Source organism: Oncorhynchus mykiss, chromosome 20 (assembly GCF_057628025.1).
Source record: "Oncorhynchus mykiss isolate SJ-2025 chromosome 20, ASM5762802v1, whole genome shotgun sequence".
Classification (NCBI taxonomy): Eukaryota; Metazoa; Chordata; class Actinopteri; order Salmoniformes; family Salmonidae; genus Oncorhynchus; species Oncorhynchus mykiss.
In genome coordinates this window covers 15,658,825-15,680,799 of record NC_143041.1, presented here as the reverse complement: position 1 = coordinate 15,680,799, position 21,975 = coordinate 15,658,825, and the positions used below count along the sequence as shown (strand labels likewise).

Sequence of the window (21,975 nt, the reverse complement as noted above, 5' to 3'; positions counted from 1 at the left end):
TGGAGAATATTAACAGAGTAGTTTTGGGTGGATAGGCAATGGCATGGTGAGAGAGATGGGGTTGTTTTGGAGGGAGTTTAGCCCCTCTATGGTTCTTCCTGCTATTGAAAGGGGTTCACCTAGGGGTCATGATAGGGTCTGTCTGTAATGTTTGATGTATTATAATAATTGATTATGCTTATGTTGTATTAATAGAAGGGGAGGGGCTATGGGACCCCTCCTCCTCTACATTTATAGGGTCCTATACTACAGATTAACAATATATATTAATTATAGAGGTTTAGTATTGTTCCACAGTTGTTTTCTAGTCTCTTTGCTCTTATAAAGAGACCCCTCTGAGAAATGTGTGACTGTGAAGACAGAACTCTGTAAGAGATAAGAGATTAGTCAGAAATTCCACTATAAATCAACTTGGACATTTACTGCTAAGCTTTTTGATAGCTATATAAACAAGAGTTTTAGTGTTGAGTAGACATGGTTTTGGTCTCATGAGTAAAAGATAATGACGTAGGCAGTGACATCACTAGGGCTGGACTTGGGGTTTAATAAAAAACACTTGGGACCTTTTCTTTGATGCAGAATTTACTCGGAAACATGCGTTATATTTCTGTTGTCAACTTCTGTCTGCAATTACATTAATAAAGGTTTTTGAATGATTTCATTAAAGATATTGTCATAATGCTAATTTCATCAATGAGCCAATGATTGACAAGGAACAAGGAAACAAACCCCAACACTATTCCACCTTGGTTGCTCCCTCAGCCAGTAATATATCTGGAGTTGCTTGAGAGGATAAGAGCTGTTGAGGAAGGAGTAGGTTCAGTTTTAAGTGACCATTTAAGAACACAATACTAAGATTTCTGGAATATATTCACAGATGGATCTTAGAACTGTAAAACAGGGAGGACAGGTGCAGCTTTTAGTGTTCCTGAGTCGAAGGTGGCAGTGACAAAAAGAGCAACTGATAATTTATCTGTTTGCACAATGGAGTTGATGGCCATACTCTGGGCTGCAGAGTGGGTGGAGGGGGTGTGGCTAGACAGGGTAGTCATCTGCTCTGACTCCTGTGCAGCGCTGATGAGCTTAATTTGTGTCTCGGAGCGGACAGGATGTATTGTATGCGGTTTCGCAGTGCTTGTGTAGGATGAGACCGATGGGGGGGGGGGGGGGTATTTGTGATGTTCCTCTGCGTACCAGCTCATGTGGGAGTAGAGGGGAATGAGGAAGTGGATGTTAACACCAAGCAGGCTCTTAAGTATATTTAAAACCAAATAATTTTAGGCTTATACTCAAGTAGTATTTTACTGGTGTCATGACTGGCCTGTTTGGGTCAGGTTACAGTGGACCACATTCCTACAAGAGACATCTCTCATACCTGCCAGAGGGGGAGAGATCCAGAGGTATGGAGGTGTTTTTTTTTAATGACACCTCACACCCATTGTAAATCTTAAGGCAGCAGACAAAATCCCTTTGTCCTCTCACTGTGGAGGAAGGGAATGAATGATGGGCTTATGGAGAACCTACCTCAGAACAGTAACATGCAATAAATGGACTGTGGGACAATATGTTTCATCAGCCAAAATGGTAGTAATGACGATAGATGAAATATGAAAATGAATGCAGTTTTTGTTATGTTATTAAAAGTTAAATGACGACGTTTTAACGAAAACATTGTAACTTGAAGAGTTTTCACAATATGTACCTGATGTTTGCATACTGTACGTTGTGTGGAAAATGTACTGATCAAAGCAAATGTTTTTGTAAAGATAAAATGTGAAGTTGTCTAAGTTGGATCTGAGTAAAATCCAGACCTAGCCTCGTAACTAGGTACGCCCAGAGAACTTGCCCTAAAGGTGGAAACGCCCATTTCTGACCCGAGGGTATAAAACATGTGAGTTAAGAATTAACACATCAGACTAGGTGACCACAAGCTGCAGTCAACGTCCGATTAGTTGTAAACCCCAAAATGCAACACGAGGTTGAAGAAGACAAAGGAATGTCTTAATCTATGCTACAAATGAGTAGCTGTGTCTAAGAGGGTGAATTCAAGCAGGACCACCCGGTTACCACTCTCCAAGGAATTGGGTGTCTACACTGCTTTCATTCCTACACTGGAGCCCTGAGCTACACGGCTGACAGTACTCAGAAGACCCCCTTTCAGAACAAGGGCGAGGAAACAGACCACTAAGAGAAAGGACGCCGACATTGTGTGGACTATCAGAGAGTTACACCCGGTAACAACAGAAGTATTGCCATCGGAGGAGAAGTCGGAACTCGGTCCACAAGGAGATACCCCATCGGAGACCTTTGACACGTAATTACATCATTATATTCTGACCCATAAGAGTGGCAGTTCGGGGCAAGGTTAGGGTTAAACTTAACATAGTTTACAAATGTGCCCAAGTGTGCTATTCTCTTGTGCACTCTCTCTCTCTCTCTCTCGCTCTCTTTTTAAATCCCCATTTTGTGTAACACGTGTCATATTGTGTTGGCCCACTAGGGACCGGTTTCATTGTACTAAGTTCTAATCAATAGCCTAGAATGTGTGTTTGTGTATCTTTTATATGAGCATTTTAGCTTGTTAGTAAATAAATAATCAACTCAATTGGTGTGGGACTTATTTAGTGGGACTCGGGTTTGTGCAGATTCCCGGATTATGCGATGTTCAGGATGAGTGTAGAAGAAATTAATGAATTAGCGACGGTTGTAAAATCGATTTTCTGATATTCTTTGAGTTAATTTGGGAAATGGAAACTCAATCAAACCAAACTTTCCCATGGTGCCCCAGGTTACTGAGTTAATAAATGCCTAATTATTTGAATCACGTAATCATAAACAGTTAATCATTCGATGAACGGCAGTCGTCACATAGATCAATACAACGTCACGACACTGGGTGACATTTACTTCAGTCATTTTCTATTGAGGTATCTTTACTTTTGCACAAGTATTACAATTTGGTACTTTTTCCACCTCTGAGAGAGTGGTAGAGGAAGATGGGTACAGGGTGAGGGATCCTGAGAGGATTCCTGTGAGTAGGCAGAGACTAATCAAGTGTGTTGGGAAGAATATGTGCTTTCAGTAAGATGGGTTTCTTGGCATTCATAGCTATGGTTGTCAATTGTACTGCAGAAATGGATGGAGAGTCCCAGAAAACAGAGGTTGTGGTGGCAGCGGCAGAGAAACACTTGAGATAGCGAGGTTGGGCTCACACTCCAGTACAGTAGGTGGCGGTGTGTGCCCTTTAAATTGAATGCAATTCGCCAACACAATCCCAAAGAAGGAGGAGTAATATCTCTGCTTCATTCAGGGTTGCCATGCCCGTGGTTCTCTGCAACTTGGGCTACTTTGAAAAATGATATCGGGGCTACTTCTAAATTGCACTGTGGCCACAATGGCATTTCTCTCAAAAAATATATATTTCACTGTGACCTGCTGCTATCAGGCAGTGAGCAGGCTGTTAGTGAGTGAGTGATTGATGGGAAGGGCCGGAGGGGGTGTGTATATGTTGAGAGCACTGGTTGGAAGAGACTGCAGCTGAGCCATGGAGAGAAAGCAGCACGCCTGCACGTTGTGACTACTTTTTACCAGTAGGCTATTTAGATTATGGAAACCCCTACACTATATATACAAAAGTATGTGGACACCCTTACAAATTAGTGGATTCGGCTATTTCAGCCACACCCTTTGCTGACAGGTGTAAAAAATCGGAGATACAGCCATGCAATCTCCATAGACAAACATTGGCCACAGAATGGCATTACTGAAGCGCTCACTGACTTTCAATGTGGCACCGTCATAGGATGCCACCTTTCCAACAAGTCAGTTCATAAAATGTCAGCCCAGATAGAGCTGCCCCAGTCAACTGAAGTGCTGTTATTGTGGAGTGGAAACGTCTAGGAGCAACAACAGCAACAACGGTGTGGTAGGCCACACAAGCTCACGGAACGAGACCGCTGAAGCGCAAAGCGTGTAAAAATTATCTGTCCTCGGTTGCAACACTCACGACAGAGTTCCAAACTGCCGTTGGAAGCAACGTCAGCACAATAACTGTTTGTCGGGAGCTTCATGAAATGTGTTTCCATGGCCGAGCAGCCGCACACAAGCCTAAGCTCACCATGTGCAAAGCCAAGCGTGAGTGGTGTAAAGCTCGCTGCCATTGGACTCTGGAGCTGTGGAAATGCATTATCTGAAATGATGAATCAAGCTTCACCATCTGGCAGTCCCACGATTGAATCTGGGTTTGGCGGATGCCAGGAGAACGCTACCTGCCCGAATGCATTGTGCCAACTGTAAAGTTTGGTGGAGGAGGAATAATGGTCTGGGGCTGTTTTTCCTGGTTCGGGCTTGGCCACTTAGTTCCAGTGAAGGGAAATCTTAACCTTACAGCATACAATGGCATTCTAGATGATTCTGTGCTTCCAAGTTTCTGGCAACAGTTTGGGAAAGGCCCTTTCCTGTGTCAGCATGACAATGCCCCTGGTTTGTCGAGATCGGTGTGGAAGAATCACATCGAACACGTTTGGGATGAATTCGAACGCCGACTGTGAACAAGGCCTAATCGCCCAACCTCACTAATGCTCTTGTGGCTGAATGGAAGCAAGTCCTCACAGCAGCATCTAGTGTAAAGCTTTCCCAGAAGAGTGGAGGCAGTTATAGCAGCAAAGGGGGGACCAACTCCATATTAATGCCCATGATTTTGGAATGAGATGTTTGACGAGCAGGTGTTCACATGCTTTTGGTCATGTAGTGTATTTCCAACCCTTTTCTCATAAAACATACTAACTCACTAGAACTAACATAAAGGCGACAAAGCACTGGAAAACGACTTTAGGCGCACTAGAGCCTTTAGATAAATTCTCTCAGAGATGGTTTAAAGTAAACTGCATTCTAATGTCGACTTTTGTCACGGAAAACCGTATCAAGCGACGCATGCTGAGTTCATGGGTCTTGAGCGCTGCACGAGTGGACATTTGAAATGGAACTTGTGGATCTCCCTCACATGCTTGCTTCTGTTCTGAAAAACTCCACAACGAAACTGACATTAAAAGCGGAGAATGATACATTTGCATCTGTTGGCCGTCAAGTAGACTTCATTTCTATGCCATTGTAGGCCACTGTAGCCTACCAGTTGATACAATAAATATGTTGAAATGACGATATCACTGGAGTCATCGCAAATCAATTTGTGCCACTTTTGTAGCCTACCAGGAGCTGGCAAATGGGTTTAATAAATAGCCTATAGCTTCAGTTTGTTGTGGCCTTGTGGTGTTATGCAATGGCCATGTTTAGTTCATTAAATTGTAAGTTATCAATCGTGATCATGGTCACAGCTTTATTGCAAATGTATCATTCTCCATATTTAATGTCCGTTTCATTGTGGATTTTTCCCTGAAATGAGATGTTGGCCAATCAGGGGCTATAGGCTACCTGCAGCTGCCTGTTGAATTGCAATTATAAACTCTGATTTTACTCAATGCCTATTGAAATAAGTCAGTCGTGCAAATAGACCATCTGTAACGTTTTTTTAGTCTTAACATCTGGCAAATATTGGGCTCCCGAGTGGCGCAGTGGTCTAAGGCACTGCATCTCAGTGCTAGAGGCATCACTACAGACCTTGGTTCTATTTCAGGCTGTATCACAACCAGCTGTGATTGGGAGTCCCATCGGGCGGCGTACAATTGGCCCAGCTTTGTCTGGGTTAGGGTTTGGCCGGGGTAGGTTGTCATTGTAAATAAGAATTTGTTCTTAACTGACTTGCCTAGTTAAATAAACATAACAAAGGCACAATTTCTTGGAAATGGCCAAACTTCATCCAAGTGTTTCTTACACAGAGATTGAGATCCTCTATCCAATTTTCATCACTCAAACTCCCCCCTAGGATTGTTCTGTAGTCATGCACATGTGCAAATGGGATTTATTTTCAATTATAAACTGGGTCATTCAAGCCCTGAATGCTGATTGGCTGAATGCAGTGTACCAGGGGTATGACAAAATATTTAGTTTTACTGACGTAATTACTTTGGTAACCAGTTTATGTTCGCTGCAATAAGATACCTTTGGTGGTGGTATAGAGCAAATAGCGTACACCACGGCTACGGGTTGTGTCCTAAGAACAGTCCTTAGCCGTGGTATAATGGCCATATAGCACACCTCCTTGGGTCTTATTGCTTAATCATAGCAGTCGAGACAAGTTAAATCGACATCCATTGATGGAAAATGATCTGTCGAGTTTAATAAGGGCAAATGATCTTTTCTCTTGGGACATATTCTTAAACTCGCAATAATTATTATTTTGATTGATGTTTGTTTGTCAGTCCTTTATTTTAGGACAGCCTGCGGCTCTCCTCAACTCCGGGGCCTGTTTAGGTGTAAGTCACTGATGTCCAGGTTGTACTGCAGTATCCATGGGACCATGATGGTTCGTGGTTAGAGCAAGTCTTATGTCAGGCCCTGGGGTGTATCTGAAGTTTTTCCAAAGGCACAAATCTAATCCTCCTAATTTTAGATGGGTATGTAGAAGTTTCCATGCAAATCTTACAATGACATCAATGGAGGAGTTTGGGGAAAGGTCTGTGGGTGAGGCAATCTTATATAAGATAATCATCTCTCAAAACAAGGTGAGTAATCCGAGAGCCACGCTGAATAGCATTATGTACAGGTTTAGTGCGTCACTCTCTCACTGGCCCTCAGTCTCATTTTTCAATGAAAGAGGGAGTTATCTCGTGTTACTGGTACGATTTGCTGTTTAACTTTTTTTTTTTTCTTGACGATAGTGCCACCTAGAGTGAGGACAGAAGAAGAGGAGAGAGAATTTGAGGAGAAAAAAGTACAGGTCGATGTGTGTATTTACAGAAATGTAAAGCTGGGCATGATTGTGCTTGCCTGGCACAATTGAATAGTAAAAAAGTGCAAACCACACTCATTTGACATAATTTCCCTACTTTTCTATCTCTCCAAGCCAAAATCCAGGCCATGTCAGAGGAAGAGTTAAAGGATCTGTTGATGGATGTAAACTCAGCAACAAAAAAAATAAACGTCCCTTTTTCAGGACCCTGTCTTTCAAAGACAATAGAAATAACTTCACAGATCTTCATTGTAAAGGGTTTAAACACTGTTTCCCGTGCTTGTTCAATGAACCATAAACAATTCATGAACATGCACCTGTGGAACGGTCGTTAAGCCACTAACCGCTTACAGATGGTAGGCAATTAAGGTCACAGTTATGAAAACATAGGACACTAAAGAGGCCTTTCTACTGACTCTGAAAAACACCAAAAGAAAGATGCCCAGGTTGCCTGCTCATCTGCATGAAAGTGCCTTAGGCATGCTGCAAGGAGGCATGAGGACTGCAGATGTGGCCAGGGCAATAAATTGCAATGTCCGTACTGTGAGACGCCTAAGACAGCGCTACAGGGAGACAGGACGGAGAGCTGATCATCCTCGCAGTGGCAGACCACGTGTAACAACACCTGCACGGGATCGGTACATTCGAACATCACACCTGCGTGACAGGTACAGGATGGCAACAACAACTGCCCGAGTTACACCAGGAACGCACAATCACTCCATCAGCGCTCAGACTGTCCGCAATAGGCTGAGAGAGGCTGGACTGAGGGCTTGTAGGCCTGTTGTAAGATAGGTCCTCAACAGACATCACTGGCAACAACATCGCCTATGGGCACAAACCCACCGTCACTGGACCAGACAGGACTGGCAAAAAGTGCTCTTCACTGACGAGTCGCGGTTTTGTCTCACCAGGGGTGATGGTCGGATTTGCATTTATCGTCGAAGGAATGAGTGTTACACCGAGGCCTGTACTCTGGAGCGGGATCGATTTGAAGGTGGAGGGTCCGTCATGGTCTGGGGTGGTGTGTCACAGCATCATCGGACTGAGCTTGTTGTCATTACAGGCAATCTCAACGCTGTGCGTTACAGGGAAGACATCCTCTTCCCTCATGTGGTACCCTTCCTGCAGGCTCATCCTGACCTGACCCTCCAGCATGACAATGCCACCAGCCATGCTTCTCGTTCTGAGCGTGATTTCCTGCAAGACAGGAATGGCCATGGCCAGCGAAGAGCCCAGATCTCAATACTATTGAGTACGTCTGGGACCTGTTGGATTGGAGGGTGCGGGCTAGGGCCATTCCCCTCAGAAATGTCCGGTGCCTTGATGGAAGAGTGGGGTAACATCTCACAGCAAGAACTGGCAACTTGTTCAGTTTATGTCTCAGTTGTTGAATCTTGTAATGGTCATACAAATATTTACACATGTTAAGTTTGCTGAAAATAAATGCAGTTGACAGTGAGAGGACGTTTCTTTTTTTGCGGAGTTTAGTTAAAAGATGTCCAGGACTGATGTTCGACCTCTGACGAGCAAAGCCTTGCAGCACACAGCCACGACCAGCCGCTCCTGGGGTGCCGGACTGGTGTGTGTTCACACTGCAGGGAGATGACCACCACCAGCAATGCAGAGAGGAAGTGTTGCAGCCAGGAACCACACCAATGTGTCAGCCAGATGGCTCACTTAAATTGGTTGGTTCTCTACAAGACCGTACTACACATGGACTACTGATGAGGTGGGTACTTCACATCACACCTGGGTTAAATAATATTTTCCTTTCAAATACTTACGCTGGGCTTGATTTAAGTCCGGCACAATGGAACCAATAGAATACAGTAGTCCCAAAAGTGCAAACACCAACCATCCGTCACTCCAGAGTCAGACAGGCTAATTCAACACTCCCAAGTATTTGAAAGGGGGAAAAATACTATTTGAACCCAGGTCTGCTACACATTGTTGGTGGGCGACATTTGAGCGCTTTAACTGTCCGGAGAACTGTAATAAATCCAATCCATTGATTCATTACAGGAGGGAGCTGCTAAAGCTGACTTACCCACTGGATGACGAAGATGAAAACATCAGGTTGTTTTGCCATAAAAGCCTACTAGCAGTACCTCACGTGGAGGTCCGGAAACCTGGACGGTGGCGATGGGGGCATCATGCCCAGCTGTTGTGTCAGGAGAATCAGAGACACCTACCCTGATCCTGAAGATAAATTATTTGGGTTACAGACACCTCACTCTTTTTTAAAGCTTTATCTCAGACATACCTGTGCCTTGTTCTCTTGTAAATGTTCTGAAATTACACATAGTGTAGCTGCTTTAAAAAAGGACAGGAGGATGGATAATGTTTCACTTCGACAATTGTCCATTCAATCCCCTTTGTTTTCCTTAAGGTATTTTGTCACGTATCTGGCTTGTTATTTTCCAATGTGGCATAATGACAGAGAAACCATGACTCTGGAACTTTGTGTATATTTTATATATATATATATAACACATTTCTGAGTTGTTTGTCATAGAACATAGAACAAAATGTGTGCAAAAACATTACATCTCCACTATCTTTTCACAGCAAATCAGAATGAAGAAACAATGTATTGTCTGGGGTAATATTATGCTGATTAAACCGATACAAAATATCCCATTGTTCAAGCCCTCTTTCAACCGGAAATCCCACACCTTCAATTGGACTGACACTCAGCAACATCCAATGAGAAGTGTCATAGATACTTGAATGATGCGTGATGTGGCCAATAGGCGCAGGGATAAAGCCGCTTTAGCGGCAGTAGATGTAGAGCTGATTTGCAACCCGCCGAAGGAGATCTGGAGAAGAAGGAAAATGTCTCCTGTCTCACCACGCACCGTTCTAGGATCAGCTTGCTGTTAGGAAAAAGCAAAGAGCAAAGTGGTGAGTCGGAAAATCCTCACTACTTGCACTACAATGAAGGTTAGCGGCAACATTTTATTCAACCTGTTCAGAATGTGTTGTATTCTATTTAAGATCACGTCGATTAAGCCTTTCCACCGTGCCCCCACTGCGGCCTAGCCAGCCATGTTTAGGTTTCAGACAGACACAGACAATATTAATGGTTTACTTTTTACAAAACAGAATTGCGAGTGGGCTTCGTGTATAATTGCAATGGTAGCAGTTATAGTATAGACTTGTAACACTTCGGGCCCAATGTACATTCTGAGTAGTTAGCAAGGTACAGTAGCGTGTCTGATTTACAAAGGAAGTGGTTGCCCTTGCCATTTACAAGACACTAAACTAGATGGATATCTAAGTCTGGCTAGGTTAGCGCCAAAGCAAATGCGAGGGTGACCAAAAGCTAGAGATAACACATGTGACGTCCAAACCTCAGTTATTTGCATAATGACAAAAAAAATGCTCTTATCATAAGACCATGCCATACAGTACCTTCAGAAAGTATTCATACTCCTTGACTTTTTCCAAATTTTCTTGTGTTAAAGTGGGATTTAATTGTAATTTTACGTCAACAATCTACACAAAATACTCTGTCCAAGTGGAAGAAAAAATCTAACATTTTGTAAAAATGAGTCAATGCATGTTAGAATCACTTTTAGCAGAGATTACAGCTCCTGAGTCTTTCTGGGTAAGTCTCTAAGAGCTTACCTGGATTGTGAAACATTTAGCCCATTATTCTTTTCAAAGTTCTTCTAGCTATGTCAAATTGTTTGTTGATCATTGCTATACAACCATTTTCAGGTCTTGCCATAGATTTTCAAGCAGATTCAAGTCAAAACTGTAACTCTGCAATTCTGGAACTTTCACTGTCTTTTTGGTAAGCAACTCCGGTGTAGATTTGGCCTTTATGTTTTAGGTTATTGTCCTGGTGAAAGGTGAATTCATCTCCCAGTATCTGGTGGAAAGCAGACTGAACCAGGTTTACCGCCAGGATTTTGCCTGTGCTTAGCTCCATTTCTTTTTTATCCTGATAAACTCCCCAGTCCTTAATGATTACAAGCATAATCATAATACGATGCAGCCACCACTATGCTTGAAAAAATGGAGAGTGGTACTCAGTAATGTATTGGATTTGCCCCCAATTTTCTTTTGCTGTATTACTTTAGTGCCTTGTTTTAAACAGGATGCATTATTTTTGAATACTTTTATTCTGTACAGGCTTCGTTCTTTTCACTCTGTCAATTGGGTTAGTATTGTGAAGTAACTACAATGTTGTTGATCCATCCTCAGTTTTCCCCTATCACAACCATTACACTCTGTAACTGTTTTAAAGTCACAATTGGCCTCATGGTGAAATCCCTGAGCGGTTTCCTTCCTCTCCAGCAACTGAGTTAGGAAGGATGCCTATATCTTTGTAGTGACTGGGTGTATTGATACACCATTCAAATATGTAACTTCACCATGCTCAAAAGGATATTCAATGTCTGCTTCTTTTAAAATCTATTTGTACCCATCTACCAATAGGTGCCCTTCTTTGCGAGTCATTGGAAAACCTCCCTGCCCATTGTGGTTGAATCTGTTTGAAATTCACTGGGTCGACTGAGAGACCTTCATAATTGTATGTGTTGGTAACATAGATGAGGTAGTCATTGTAAACCCTGTTAAACACTATTATTGCAAACGTATGTGACTTGTTAAGCACATTTTTACTCCTGAACTTAATTAGGCTTGCCATAATGAAGGAGTTTAATACTTATTGACTCAATACTTATCCTATTTAACTATTGCTGTACATATACTATTTTTCAGATATACTACATATTCTATCCATATACTATCTTAATTGTCCATACATCCCATCACATTTATTTATTCTCTGGACTCTGACATTGTTCATCCTAATATTTCTTAAGTATTCCATTATTTAACCTTTTAGATGTGAATTGTTAGAAACTGCTGCGCTGTTGAGGCTAGGAACATATGCATTTCGCTACACCCACTGTAACATCTGATAAATATGTGTATGTGACCAATAAAATTTGATTTAAAGAACTTTCAGCTTTTCATTTTTTATTAATTTGTAAAAATGCCAAACATAATTCCACTTTACCACCCCCAAAAAAATACATTTTAATAAATGTTAAATTCAGGCTGTAATACAATATGTGGAAAAAGTCAAGGGGCACTGAAGGGAGGAGACTAGGTTAAATAATGATTTTTAAGCCTTGAGACAATTGGGAAATTGTGTATGTGTGCCATTCAGAGGGTGAATGGGCAAGACAAAATGGTGCATTGGTTTGAGTGTATCAAGAACTGCAACGCTGCTGTTTTTTTTACACTCACCAGTTTCCCGTGTGTATTAAGAATGGTCCACCACCCAAAGGACATCAAGCCAACTTGACACAACTGTAAGAAGCATTGGAGTCGATATGGGCCAGCATCCCTGTGGAACGTTTTCGACACCTTGTAGTCCATGCACTGACGAGTTGAGGCTGTTCTGAGGGGAAAAAGGGGGGTGCAACTCAATATTAGGAAGCTGTTCCTAATGTTTTGTACACAGTGTATATGCCATACCCATGTAATAGGCCTACCCATTTATTATTTACCAGAATACAATCTTAAATAGAAGTCCATTTAAATTGTTGAATTGGAGAGGGTGGGAAAGATGATACATATATTTTCATACTACTGGTGGCAATTATTTCTAATTGGGGAATCACAGATGTTGATTTAAATGTTTTTTATTGCAATATTGATGATGATAGTTACTCTGTAGACCAGTGTTTGATGTTGGGTTTTCTTTCTCTGTCCTATAGACTTTACCCTAAACTGACCCTAGCAGTGTGTAAGCACAAACTCATCCTACTCCTGACGCTGAGACAAATACAGAAAAGTTTGGGAGAAACTCTTCGCACTCCAAACAGTCACCCAGGAAGTAAAGAGGAAATGACATCCGAGCAGATGGAACCAAATCCCAGCCTGGCGGGGGTGGACTCCCAAGGCAACATGGTGTTTAGAGTGGTTAAACCTGTCATGGGCATCTTCCAAGTCTCCTCCGAACAGACCAACTCTGTGGGACAGGGGGCTTATCAGCAGACTATGGTCGAGGGGCTGACAGGGTTACAAGGGTTATCCAACCACCCCTCCATGGTGCTGGGGGATGGACAGGCGCAGCAGGGAATGGGGGACGTGAACCAGATGCAAACCCAGATTCAGATCCCGGCAGGCGACACCACCCAGACTCAGGCTGGTGCTCCAGACCACAACCACGTACCCCATGTTCCGTTTGCTGAGGTGTCGTCTCTCCTGGACCCCAACATGAAGAGCTCCAAGGCCCGTAAGTATCACAGCCAGAGAAGGAGGGGATTAGGCCAGGGCTGCCCCTCCTACTGGAGACCTCTCATCTTGTAGGATATTCCTGTCCTACTACTCTAACACACCTGATTCTACCTATCAGCTACTCCTCGGGACCATGATTAGCTTCACCCCCAGTAGTTCTCCAGGAGGAAGGTTGGCCTTACCTGCTGTAGTATGGATTAAGCGGAAGATTCAACACAATTGTATCATTCATCTATTGTTCCTTTGGTACTAGGTAAGTACCTGATACCCTATGACGAGATCAAGCGTCGTCTGGAGGCTCCAGAGAAGATGTCTCTGCGTTCGCTAGCAGCCTACACCAGGGTCAGCCGCGGCCCGGCCAGCAAGAAAACGCTTCAGGAGTCTCTAAATATACTGGGCCTCACTCCTAGTACTACTACTGCTGTGTCCTCCTCCTTCTCCAAGCTCACAGAGGGTAAGTGTGTGCGTGTTTGTGTGCGGGCATCTCTCTCGGTTTCTAGATTGTTAAAACGTTGTGTTTTCCAGGTGACACCAAAGCCCTGTGTAACGACATGAAGGACTTTGCCCATGACTACATGGACTTTGGAAACATGGCCAAGCAGCTTATACCAGAGACTAACACAGTTCAACACTGGTCAAAGGTCATAGAAACCAGGTAATACCAAACCCTCACCCACACCACACCTGGTTAGTGTGGTTACAGCACAGTGTTGTCATGAGTTGACTATGAGCTATATGTTTTCTGTACAGTGAAACAAACACTAACACACCTTTTCCCACCCCACCTGGGATAGGAGCCACCTGGAGGCGATGAGGAAGTGTTTCCGTGACCCGGTTAACAGTGCGTTGTTCGACAACGTGACTCACGGCCTGGGCCTCGGGATGCTCGACACCGCCCTAGACATGATCACCATGGTGATTGACAAACAGATTCGCATCCTGTCCGGCGCAGCTGCAACCGATCCCGTCGACACCGGTCCTCCAATGAGACGCATCCGCCGCCGCCACCGCAAGCCCCGAGATGACGGCAACGACAAACCGCTCAGGTCAGTGGGCGGGGTTAAAGGTCAAGGGAAAGGATCGGGGAAGGGCAAAGGGAGGGGCCGAGGCAGGAAGAAGGCGCAGCTGCAGGAGTCCGGAACCCCGGTTGGTGTTGCCATGGATACAACCCAGCAGCAGGATCAAGAGCATCATCAGCCAGAGGACGTGGAGAGCAGTGTTCTAACACTTGTCTCCGTCGGTTACGAGACCATATCCAGTGGCCTCAACGCCACGGTACAGCTCTGAAGATGTTTAATTGTTGAACAAACAATGCTTAACAGGAGTCAGACTTTGCTGAACATTTCCCCAATGGGGTGGCTGGGAGCAGAACAGTCTTAGTAACGTTGTGATGTGTAGACGTCACTCAGGTCTGGGCTATGGAACCCCAAACATTCAGAGGAAGACATGTAGAGGACACCGGGGGACGTTCAGGGACGTCACATCATTTTGGTTTAGTATTTTAGTTTAGTTTTTGTGCTGCAGCTGTTGCCTACTGATACACTCAATCAATGTATATGTTTATTTGTTAAGCACAGAGGTGATGATTGCAGCTTTATTAAAGTGGAAATCAATTCAAATGACAGAGAAGCGTTGATGTTGAAAAATCTACAATGTAGAAATGAGTCTCAATTCGGGTCTTTGGATAAGGCCGTTGCTTTGGTTGATCTACTCATCTGGCATTGGATAGCCCAGTTGATTTATGATCATGAGTAGACCTCTTATAGCTCTCTCCACCTCTCCATTACTGTAACATGGGGAACACATTATGCCAGTACTTAGTCAATGATTGTATGTTTATATTGAAACCTGGAGTGCTGAAATACTTGTATTAAAGCTTTAATTTTCTTAACCAAGGTAAATGTATTTATTTCTAACAGAATCAGTGTTGCAGTATGTGATCTATATCACTGAGGGAGTTTGATTAAGCTGAACCGAGGTGCACTGGGATATGGCCTGTGACGTGACCGGGCAAAAACAGTGAGGGAGGAGCACCCTTCTGAAATCTAATAGTAATCTGTGCTGTCCCGGTCATATTGTCAACAAGGCAGCATGGTGCTTCGTTCAAAAACATGTATTTTCCAAAAAGTATATGTTTGAATTTAAAGTAGTTTCCCTTGGCAGGCAGATACAGCATATACAGTGGGGCAAAAAAAGTATTTAGTCAGCCACCAATTGTGCAAGTTCTCCCACTTAAAAAGATGAGAGAGGCCTGTAATTTTCATCATAGGTACACTTCAACTATGACAGACAAAATGAGAAAAAAAATCCAGAAAATCACATTGTAGGATTTTTAATGAATGTATTTGCAAATTATGGTGGAAAATATGTATTTGGTCAATAACAAAAGTTTATCTCAATACTTTGTTATATACCCTTTGTTGGCAATGACAGAGGGCAAGTGTTTTCTGTCAGTCTTCACAAGGTTTTCACACACTGTTGCTGGTATTTTGGCCCATTCCTCCATGCAGATCTCCTCTAGAGCAGTGATGTTTTGGGGCTGTTGCTGGGCAACACGGACTTTCAACTCCCTCCAAAGATTTTCTATGGGGTTGTGATCTGGAAACTGGCTAGGTCACTCCAGGACCTTTAAATGCTTCTTACGAAGCCACTCCTTCGTTGCCCGGGCAGTGTGTTTGGGATCATTGTCATGCTGAAAGACCCAGCCACGTTTCATCTTCAATGCCCTTGCTGATGGAAGGAGGTTTTCATTCAAAATCTCACAATACATGGCCCCATTCATTCTTTCCTTTACACGGATCAGTCGTCCTGGTCCCTTTGCAGAAAAACAGCCCCAAAAGCATGATGTTTCCACCCCCATGCTTCACAGTAGGTATGGTGTTCTTTGGATGCAACTCAGCATTCTTTGTCCTCCAAACACGACGAGTTGTTCTATTTTGGTTTCATCTGACCATATGACATTCTCCCAATCTTCTTCTGGATCATCCAAATGCTCTCTAGCAAACTTCAGACTCGCCTGGACATGTACTGGCTTAAGCAGGGGGACACGTACACGTCTGGCACTGCAGGATTTGAGTCCCTGGCGGCGTAGTATGTTACTGATGGTAGGCTTTGTTACTTTGGTCCCAGCTCTCTGCAGGTCATTCACTAGGTCCCCCCGTGTGGTTCTGGGATTTTTGCTCACCGTTCTTGTGATAATTTTGACCCCACGGGGTGAGATCTTGCGTGGAGCCCCAGATCGGGGGAGATTATCAGTGGTCTTGTATGTCTTCCATTTCCTAATAATTGCTCCCACAGTTGATTTCTTCAAACCAAGCTGCTTACCTATTGCAGATTCTCACTTCCCAGCCTGGTGCAGGTCTACAATTTGGTTTCTGGTGTCCTTTGACAGCTCTTTGGTCTTGGCCATAGTGGAGTTTGGAGTGTGACTGTTTGAGGTTGTGGACAGGTGTCTTTTATACTGATAACAAGTTCAAACAGGTGCCATTAATACAGGTAACGAGTGGAGGACAGAGGAGCCTCTTAAAGAAGAAGTGAGAGCCAGAAATCTTGCTTGTTTGTAGGTGACCAAATACTTATTTTTCCACCATAATTTGCAAATACATTCATTAAAAATCCTACAATGTGATTTTCTGGAATTTTTTTTCTCATTTTGTCTGTCATAGTTGAAGTGTACCTATGATGAAAATTACAGGCCTCTCTCATCTTTTTAAGTGGGAGAACTTGCACAATTGGTGGCTGACTAAATACTTTTTTGCCCCACTGTATGTATTTTTCTCATGGGCAAACACTTTTGCATTAGAAAACACAGAATCTTAAGTCATTACTCCACGTGCTTGACATGCGTCACTTTGTTTTGAGACTTCTCCAAGGGGCTTTAAATGCGGTTCACGCCTGGGAGGCAGGCAAGTTGGTTTTTAAAACCAATCCAGTTTTCACCTGGGCCAGCTTAAACAAATGACATTTTATTGATTGTGTACACAGATTTGCAGGTGTTACAGCAGGCACAGCGAAGTGCTTCTGTTACTAGCTCCAACAGTGCAGCAGTCCCAACATCTTACCACTGCTACACCTGGTTATCAGCGGAGCTTTGTCTGGCTGCAAAACAGTTCATTCAGCCTCATTTACTGCCTTTTTAAAACATAGCTGATATGGCTGACTTGCTTAAACAAATGTGATTTCTAATGACAATGAGATGTACAAACTATGGCATAAGGAGACGATAAGAGGCAATCCGTAATTTTGATTAAGACATTAATGAGCGAGCTAGGAGGGACGTAGTCAATATAACTATTTGTTTAGCCCTTTTGAAATGTACAGCAACATAATTCAGAACATGGGCTGTTCTTACAGTGTTCTACCTGTACACCAAGTCAGAATCATAGGATGAATAAAGGGTGCATATAAGCAGACAATGAAAGCTCTTACAATATTCAATGATTACATTTCTCAAAAACAGGTTACAGGCTACATGTGCACCACCAATTCAGAACAGTAGGCAGAATTAAGAGGGGTAAATAGACCAAATTATTAGGGTGAGGCATATGGGCTTGTAACATCTTACTACATAACATACACATAGTATTACTTTCTTAGCTACAGTATACATATCTCCCTGGCATATTACATAATTTATGCAGCAGCATACAATACATTTTTGGACTCACCTTGTTGTGCTGGGCTCACTTGAACAGGAAGGTGACAAGGCGTTCCTTCCTGGGCAAATGTTGTCATCAAAGTCTGGCATTCTCTGGATCTCTGGTGCTTTCAAAACAACTGGGGCTCTGGAAAAAAAACAGGGTTGAATCATGATGACGTCATTGATCTTCAGGCCATAGCTCTAGAAAATGATCAGATTTACAATTCCGAGCTGGATGACCGTTCAAAACTTATTTTCCCAGTCGGAGCTCGTTTATTCCCGACTTCCCAGTTGTTTTGAACTCACTGAGTCAAGTTTTCACAGTTCTGAGTTAACAATCATGTTTCATTGACAGCATGGTCAATGTTGAATGTTTATCATTGTTAACTTGGAAAATAGCCCCTTAATCCCAGATTTGGGGCCACACAGCCACTCTACATTGCTTTGCAATGCTTGCAGTTAGCCACTGTCACTGATTCCTTCCAAATGACTCATTGTTGAATTTGTGATCTCCAACTTGTTGTGTAATCTTTATGGCCGATGAGCATCGATACGCTTTTTCTGCAATTTCTCTTCATTATTTATCTTCATATGACAAGGATTGAAAATAATTTGCCAGTAGGTTTTCGACTTGATTCAAGATGATAACTGCTCACTAAGACTTTGAAAGTATGATGTTGACATCAGTCCAATGAAAGCTACTGTACATATAACATGATTTGATGTCATTTTATCTGTGGCCAATGACCTTGAGCCTTCTTGAATGGGCACTTCTAATGTAACTCTATGGCAGCACCCAAGGGGCTAGAATGTTCTAGCTCTACCCTTAGACTTGGCAGTGACGCAGTGTCCCCATGAGTGACAGAACACTGAATCAATCACGGCGCAACGCTCCGTATTTTCTGCTGGCTTGCCCCACCACCACAGAAAGCACTGAGCTAGGCTGAAACACCTGCATTTTGGAGCTGCCTTACTCAAGAAAACAAAAATGAGACTGTGTTTGTATGTGGCTTTATTAACTCAATTATATATATATATATTTTTTTTAACATTGTTTGCTAACTGATATGTGACACGTATTAATGCCAAAATAACACGCAAAACAGGCAAGCCAAAAAATGTTGTAAAAATGTGGGGTTCAAAACCTGCCCTGAATGATAGGTCGCCACTGCACATCTCCTTCGCATAGAGTTGATCAGGCTGTTCATTGTGGCCTGTGGAAAGTTGTCCCACTCCTCTTCAATGGCTGTGCGAAGTTGCTGGATATTGGCAGGAACTGGAACACGCTGTCTTACACGTTGATCCAGAGCATCCCAAACATGCTCAATGGGTGACATGTCTGGTGAGTATGCAGGCAACGGAGGAACTGGGACATTTTCAGCTTCCAGGAATTGTGTACAGATCCTTGCGACATCGGTCCGTGCATTATCATGCTGAAACAAGAGGTGATGGAGGCAGATGAATGGCATGACAATGGGCCTCAGGATCTCATCACGGTATCTCAGTGCATTCAAATTGCCATCGATAAAATGCAATTGTGTTTGTTGTCCGTAGTTTATGCCTGCCCATACCATAACCCCACTGCCACCATGGGGCACTCTGTTCACGATGTTGACATCACAAACCGCTCCCCCACACAACGCCATACACGTGGTCTGAGGTTATGAGGCCGGTTGAACGTACTGCCGAATTCTCTACAATGACGTTGGAGGCGGCTTATGGTAGAGAAATTAACATTACATTATCTGGCAACAGCTCAGGTGGACATTCCTGCAGTCAGCATGCCAATTACACATTTCCTCAAAACTTGAGACATCTGTGGCATTGTATGTTGTGTGACAAAACTGTACATTTTAAAGTGGCCTTTTATTGTCTCCAGCACAAGGTGCACCTGTGTAATGATCATGCTGTTTAATCAGCTTCTTGATAAAACATACCTGTCAGGTGGATGGATGATCTTGACAAAGGATAAAATGCTCACGAACAGGGATGTAAACAAATGTGTGCACAAAATTTGAGATAAATCTGCTTTTTGTGTGTATGGAACATTTCTGGGATATTTTATTTCAGCTCATGAAACATGATGTAATGTTAAGGCAAAGACTGTAAGGATATATTTATATTCAATTGGCAGAGATATGGTTGGTTCAGTCGTTGAAGATTCAAGCCAATCACTGTGCAAAATTATTTTCGCCTTACCAATCAGAGTGCAGATTTATTTAGCCACACATCGTCAACATGGAGCCCTCAGATAACATTAGCTAATTTGCATAAATGTACTAGCTAGCGAATGAAAATGAATGCAGTGTTTATGAGTAAAGGAGTAAGTACTTTTTAAAGTAACGAATTACATGTAATCTGTTACAAGTAACTGATTAAAAAGTAATAATAATAATAATCTTACTGTAGGCCTAATACATTAGGTTACCAGCAAAAATAGTAATCGGATTACAGATAGAATACTTTTGAAAAACTAGATGATTACTTTTAAATTCAGAAAGGATGTTTGCGAAAATAAATGTTTTGACACCTTTCTGTTTTCTTAATGACATTCAAAGCAGCATTGAAACAAACGCGCAAATTTGTTCGGCCTGAGGGAATCTGACCACAAGTCAAAGGCACTTGCACGTCTGAGCTATCTTCGTTGCAGGTGCATGGAAACAGTTGAGTATGATGAGAAAAAAATAAGAAACCTGCACACTGCTCTTGCTAGTATCACTGCTCTTTATGAAGTTTTAGGTATCCGCAACAAAAGCCTTCGTCAGCGCTTTTGTGGGTGTTTATAATGTGTACCCTTATGTCGACATTGCTCCACCCACATCCGTTCAGTGAATCGAATGGGGTTGGAGTAGAGAGAAAGTAAGCAAATATAATAATAATAATGTGCATTTCAGAAGTATTCTAATAAAGTGTGTACATAAAACGCATTAAACTAGTCTGTAAAAACACAATGAGGACATCGACCTACCAAGTAAGCTTTCATAAATCATTGGGCACAGCGCAAGAAAAAAACGCCAGAGTCATCTGAAATCAAGTGGTAGCATTAATTCATGTTCACATTTACAACATAACATGCATGGGAATTTCCTCATTAAGACCTTTTGGGAATAATGTCTGGAGGATGAAAATCCAAAAACGTTATCTTTTGCTCAGATAATTATTTATTTCACCTCCCCTGTTTGATATTTGACTTTCTCTATGCCACAATATCTAAAGGTATAAATGTAATGTTTTTCAAATGTACTGTGACTGGATAATCGCTGTCGTTTCTCCTGATTGAACTATGTTCACTAATTCTCTGTTTAAGAAAACGAGAGGTTTTACCTACATAACACAGCCCACGTGGACATTTAATCGTGTAGATAACAGGGGTGGTAGAGCACGTAATAATGCTTTTCTTTCCTTACATTAATTACATTTATTACAGTGTTATTTGTCATTATTAGGCCTAAGCATTGAACAATTGAATTAGAACATAGAACTTAAACCCTGTACGAATCATGTATCTTGGAGATCTCGGGAAAATGCACTGCAAGGGAAACTATACCTGCGTAACATTGAATTATGTTTCACCATATAAACAGTTCTCATGGGCACACAAATCCCAAATAATGTAGGCCTATGCCATTGCAAAATCGAATGCTTCTAACCAAAAGAGTCAACTATAGACCTACGGTCATAAAAAAAAATGTTTGTCTACTTGCTGGATGGATTGGATGCGCATTGATGTCTAGCTGTAGACTAGTTCTCTAGTGATATTGTCGACTATCATCACGTGACCTAGTAAATAAAACAAATATTAATAGAAAATAATGAAGCTAAATAAAGGGTCTACTACTTCTGGCAATGGATGGCACTGAGAACACCAGTACCTGCACATACCTGAAAAACAATGAGTAACAGCTGACTGACAAAAACGAACACTGATGAATCAATGGATAAATCTAATGCACTGTAATAAAGGCATAGGCTATTATTATCAAGGACACATGGCAAACAAATGGCAAAAATGAGAAGGTACAAAGGACAATCTATATGTAAAGGAGCCAGGTGAGGCCGAAATTCAGCACTACTGGATGGACAGCCTGCCACAGAACACAATTATTCACCCAATGACAGAGAGGTGGGGGTGTTTGTTTCACCGTAGAACATATTTACCACTTCATTTGAAACAAATAGGAGAATGGTCAAATTAGCATTATTAAGAGACCCCTTCGCCCCAAAG

General features: G+C 42.5%; 1 protein-coding gene across 4 annotated transcripts; it reads left to right on the top strand.

The window, feature by feature from the left end:
* The first annotated feature begins 2,133 nt into the window (after nucleotides 1-2,133).
* Nucleotides 2,134-15,002, top strand: LOC110498945 (uncharacterized). Of its 4 annotated transcripts, none has more exons than XM_090212329.1 (5): nucleotides 2,134-2,314; nucleotides 12,589-13,109; nucleotides 13,365-13,565; nucleotides 13,637-13,766; nucleotides 13,906-15,002. In XM_090212329.1, exons 2-5 carry the CDS (start codon nucleotides 12,719-12,721, stop codon nucleotides 14,396-14,398), a joined length of 1,215 nt encoding a protein of 404 aa, XP_090068455.1. In that variant the 5' UTR covers nucleotides 2,134-2,314; nucleotides 12,589-12,718; the 3' UTR covers nucleotides 14,399-15,002. The 4 variants fall into 4 exon arrangements, with proteins under 4 accessions (XP_090068455.1, XP_090068453.1, XP_090068454.1 ...); XM_090212327.1 differs by lacking the exon at nucleotides 2,134-2,314 and adding an exon at nucleotides 9,614-9,754; XM_090212328.1 differs by lacking the exon at nucleotides 2,134-2,314 and adding an exon at nucleotides 9,631-9,793.
* Nucleotides 15,003-21,975: the final 6,973 nt, after the last annotated feature.

What these genes read in the sequence shown, in the direction of transcription:
- LOC110498945 (XM_090212329.1), top strand. Translation starts at nt 12,719, where the DNA reads ATGACATCCGAGCAGATGGAACCAAATCCCAGCCTGGCGGGGGTGGAC. An exon ending in CATGAAGAGCTCCAAGGCCC is followed by an intron (nt 13,110 to 13,364) that starts GTAAGTATCACA and finishes CTTTGGTACTAG; the next exon opens with GTAAGTACCTGATACCCTAT. An exon ending in TCAAAGGTCATAGAAACCAG is followed by an intron (nt 13,767 to 13,905) that starts GTAATACCAAAC and finishes CACCTGGGATAG; the next exon opens with GAGCCACCTGGAGGCGATGA.